This window comes from Physcomitrium patens, chromosome 18, assembly GCF_059467195.1.
Source record: "Physcomitrium patens ecotype Gransden chromosome 18, ASM5946719v1, whole genome shotgun sequence".
NCBI classification, from domain to species: Eukaryota; Viridiplantae; Streptophyta; class Bryopsida; order Funariales; family Funariaceae; genus Physcomitrium; species Physcomitrium patens.
Window position 1 is genome coordinate 6,852,501 of NC_143427.1, and position 4,216 is coordinate 6,856,716.

The window sequence follows — 4,216 nt, forward strand, 5'->3', positions numbered from 1 at the left end:
AAAACTTGTGTTGCACAGATAGATGGTTCTCGCGTGACGAACTGAGTCGAGAGTCAGAAGTGTTACCCCAACAGTTGAGAGTCTGGCTGTTGAACGACACAACTTGAGTAGAAAAGCTGTGGATTTACACCGTTGTCAAGCGTAGCAGCTACTCGTGCCGAAGGGAAACTGAGACTGGTGCACTGGATGAGCCAATGGGTCCAGTTAACAAGCAGGCTAGAGAATACGAAATGATATCAAACCCTGCTTCTAGAGCTGAGACGAGTATTGAGAGCACATTTGGTGATACGGCAACAGGTGGCTTGGATCAGCCCTAAAAGGGCTTTGCGTTACATTAGTGACAGCGTACTGCTGAGACGAGTAGGACCGTGGCACTGACTCTAAACACACTCCTGTCGGCACAAGCGCCGAAACCCGAAGTCCAACAGAGAAACGGGATAACCACACCAAGCGCATAAGAAATACTTTTTTCTAACAGTGAAACTTGTTCATAGCATGAAACAGTAAGAGAGAACATTCTATAGATGGCAGCTAGAAAGACTGGAAGTATATATAGGAACGACAGTAGGGCGACTTCAGCCACGTTGAAGGCAGCAGCAACTTGGAAACTTTAAATCAGGTCATGTTCAATCATACACCATGTACAGCATCGCCAAACCCCATTCCTAGTCCAACCCTACCAGTCTTAACTTCTTACAAAATTTGCCCCTCATGAAACTGTCTGCCACACGGTGGACAATTCACTTCTAGACCATCACCCGATCGACAGTGCCACACACGCTGGGATCATCGCCCTACCGAGCTCATTTAAGTCCTCTTTTCCTCACCCCCTGCGGCTACGTAAACCATGGAGCTACACGCGAATCTTCGCCTCCAAGAAGCGGGTTGCCGGCATACATTCCAGACGGATCCAACAAAGGGGACGACGATGGAAGGTTGCTCCGCACGCCCCCTGCTCCGCCCCCGCCCAGCTGCAGCTCACTCGGATTAGATGTGACAGCTTGTTGCGCAAGGTCTAGCCCCTGATCATACAACAATCCCTTGAAAATGTGTCCTCCTATCTTCACCGTGGCTTGATATGCACACTCATTCTCACCATCTTCCACGCCTGTCACTCTCACACACTTGAACAGCGCTTGCGCACGCACTTCCGGCGGCAACCCCCCTCTTCCTTGCGCTGTTAAGGTCACAGCCATTCACCCGTATCAGTAAAACCCTTACATGAGACCGCCGGATATTCAAGAAAATTGTGATCAATATCCCCTTAAAAACCATTAACCCTGCAATCAACAAAGTTGGACAACGATGAGGATTACGAGAAGCAAGGCTAAGACCGACTGTCAGACCTGGTTGAGATGGGTGACCAGAGTTGATATCAGAGCCGCGGGGCGAATTGGCAGACGTTGTGGTCATAGATGTGGTCGCACCTGCAGGTGCAGCCAGTGTGATGGTGCGGGCGCGCTTCGACTTCGGTCTTGGTTGTCCAGCCGCTGCTGCAGCAGCCTCCGCAGCTTGACGCTCGCGCCTCTTGGAGGCCGGAACCCAGGTGCTCTTGACGTGGGTGGCGCAGTCGAAGTCTCTACTCTTGCAACACGTCCTGCACCTCTGAAACGAGCAATCCTTCTTCGCTTGATTCCCACATTCTTGGCACGCCGTAGAGCCGTGGCCCATAACTTGTGGAACTTGCGGTGCGTGTGGGACCTTGTGCTTCGTTGCATCTTGATTCCCCAACAATTCCAACACAATCTCAAGTCATCAACAAGGTGCACTGACCTAGTTCAAATCCCTAATGAAAAAAAATCGATACGAATGGGCGGCATGATGCCGATACACTGAAGCTGCTCAGGCTCTAGGTCAGATATCGAAATACGGCAATTTCGACGAACGCCGCAGCTGGTTCGTAAAAATTTGGCTAAACAGGAACGAGAGGTAAAAGACGGCGGGATAGTACAGTTGATCAGTTTAAATTAGTGTAAGCGTGGGATGTGATAATCGGGGAAATTGAGAAATGTGAAAGTGAAACAAACCTAGTTGAAGCTGATGCACTTGCGGGACAGCGTCGACATTGGGCTGGGCAGCTTGGGGATTGTGTTGTAGAACCTGACGGGATGGTGGTTGTTCGTTGAGCGGCTGCACATCCATCACCCGCACCACGTCGTCCCTCAAAGTGCGAGCCGCCCATGGTTCCATTCCGGCTTGATCGCCCTGGTGCCCACCTTTGTCCACGCTCCCACTACTGCTACTCTCGCCCTCTCCTCGCCCAGTATCCCCATAATTCGGTCCTTCTCCTACGATATTAACTTGTCTCTGAACACCTTGCAAGCTCTGCTGCTGATGTTGATGATGTTGCTGCTGCTGATGGTGTTGTTGTTGCTGCTGCTGATGGTGTTGTTGTTGCTGCTGCTGATGGTGTTGTTGTTGCTGCTGCTGATGGTGTTGTTGTTGCTGCTGCTGATGTTGGTGCTGATGATGGTGTTGCTGATGATGCTGCTGTTGATGGTGCTGCTGGTGGTGTTGCTGCTGCTGCTGAATAGCTCGCTCGCGCTCACTATCTAGCTTCAAGACCTCGGCGTACGCAGGGCCGAACTCTTCACCGCGAGAGAGGATGTCCCGGAAAATTTCGCGTTGGGTGCCGGCTAAACCCACGCCGAGTGCAGCACCGGCATCGCGAAAGCTGTAAGTTGCGGTAGGCCGCCCCCACAGCCCTGGATGAGAACCCGGGGGCACGGCGTCGCTCAGGCTGACGGGAACCCGAGGCGTGTAGCCGAAGCCCAGTGACAGATCCCCGTCTTTGAGCGGCCCTCCCTCCACCCTGCCTGCTGTAGTGACACCCCCTTCTCCTCCTCCCCCTCCCGTTGTCACTGCCGGCGCCACACTTGCCACTGTGCCAGCTCCGAATCTCTCCACCTTCACTCCCTATCTCAATAGCACAACATCACCTCTCCACCACGGACGCCACCCCAATTCGCAATTCACAGTCCTCCGCTCACCCAACCACCGCAAACAGCCACTCTCTCTCGCACCTGCTCTCTCTGTACCTCTCTCGCTCTCTCTCTCTCTCGCTCACTAATTCTCTCGGGCCCCACCCTTCGGCTACTACCACTCCGAAACGAAAACAACGGAGAATCGCAATCTCTCTTTCTCTCCTCCACTGATGCGTAGCCTAGCTCACCTCGTCACATCTCCAGCAATCGCTTCTTCGCCCGAATCAAACAAGAATCGAGCAGCAGCAACACAGGCGACCAAAATTTGTATGATTAAAAAAAAACGAAAAAAAAAAAAAAAAAAAAAAAAAGAGGGGGGGGGGAGAGAGAGAGAGAGAAGGTTGCAATCGCAAGCAGCTGCCAGAAGTTCCTTCTACACTGCTGTGCAATCCGGCACCTACTAGTGACTACTCCCAGAATCGAGGAACACACCGCCCGGGGCAAAATCACTATTAACTCCAGCACCTTACAACGACGAATTGTTCTTCTTCTTCGTCCCCTGCTGCTGCTGCTGCTGCTCGCCAGGTTGTGTGCAAGGCTATTCCGAACTACAGCTTATCAGGTGGGACTTGGCTCGGAAGTATCACGGAAAGACACAAGCGCGAAGCGTGCAGGTGCAACCGCCTGAGGGAAAGCAAAACCCCGTGATGGTGCTATGAATGGTGGCGCAGGCGGTTGGTTGGAGCTTGGAGCTGCTGAGAGCATGGAGTGGCAGCAGGCAGGGAGAGTGTGCCCACTCAAAGGCAGCACTACGACCACCTCGGCAGCCCTCGTCGTAGAATAGGAACAGGAATACCAGGAGCAGGGGGGTGAGGCTAGCTCGCTAGGAGTAGATGTCACGAGCGAGCAGGTGCGAGGAAGATGATACCACTACGATGCCGCTGCTTGGCGCATACATAGATACACAGATAGCTCCTCATCAAACTCTCGAGGCTATCGACAGTTGCAGCCGAGAATTGAAGGTGCCGCTGCCTTTCCTCTTTTCCCTTTCCTCTAGCTCTCTGTTAGCCAGTTTTCTTTGGCATGGGCTAGTTCAAAGATGTGGCGGCGAAAAGCTCGGCGCAGCGTTGCCAAAGCCAGACACGAGCCGGGGCACCCTGCCTGCGCTCGCCGCAGCAGAACCTGGTGCCACTACCGCTGAGCAACTTACAACTACACCAACACTCCCACTCACTCCAAGTTGGGTGCCCCCCGATGAATGTAGCTGCCAGGCCCCTCGCCTTCCTCCCGCA

The 4,216-nt window shown here is 53.2% G+C and overlaps 1 protein-coding gene across 2 annotated transcripts; it reads right to left on the minus strand.

The window, feature by feature from the left end:
- Positions 1–580: 580 nt before the first annotated feature.
- On the minus strand, positions 581–3,367 carry LOC112295324 (protein SHI RELATED SEQUENCE 6). Of its 2 annotated transcripts, none has more exons than XM_024546733.3 (3): positions 2,028–3,367; positions 1,347–1,718; positions 581–1,177 (listed from the first exon to the last, which is right to left on the minus strand). In XM_024546733.3, exons 1-3 carry the CDS (start codon positions 2,188–2,190, stop codon positions 837–839), a joined length of 876 nt encoding a protein of 291 aa, XP_024402501.1. In that variant the 5' UTR covers positions 2,191–3,367; the 3' UTR covers positions 581–836. The 2 variants fall into 2 exon arrangements, with proteins under 2 accessions (XP_024402501.1, XP_024402502.1); XM_024546734.3 differs by having other exon boundaries at positions 1,428–1,718; positions 2,028–3,040.
- Positions 3,368–4,216: the final 849 nt, after the last annotated feature.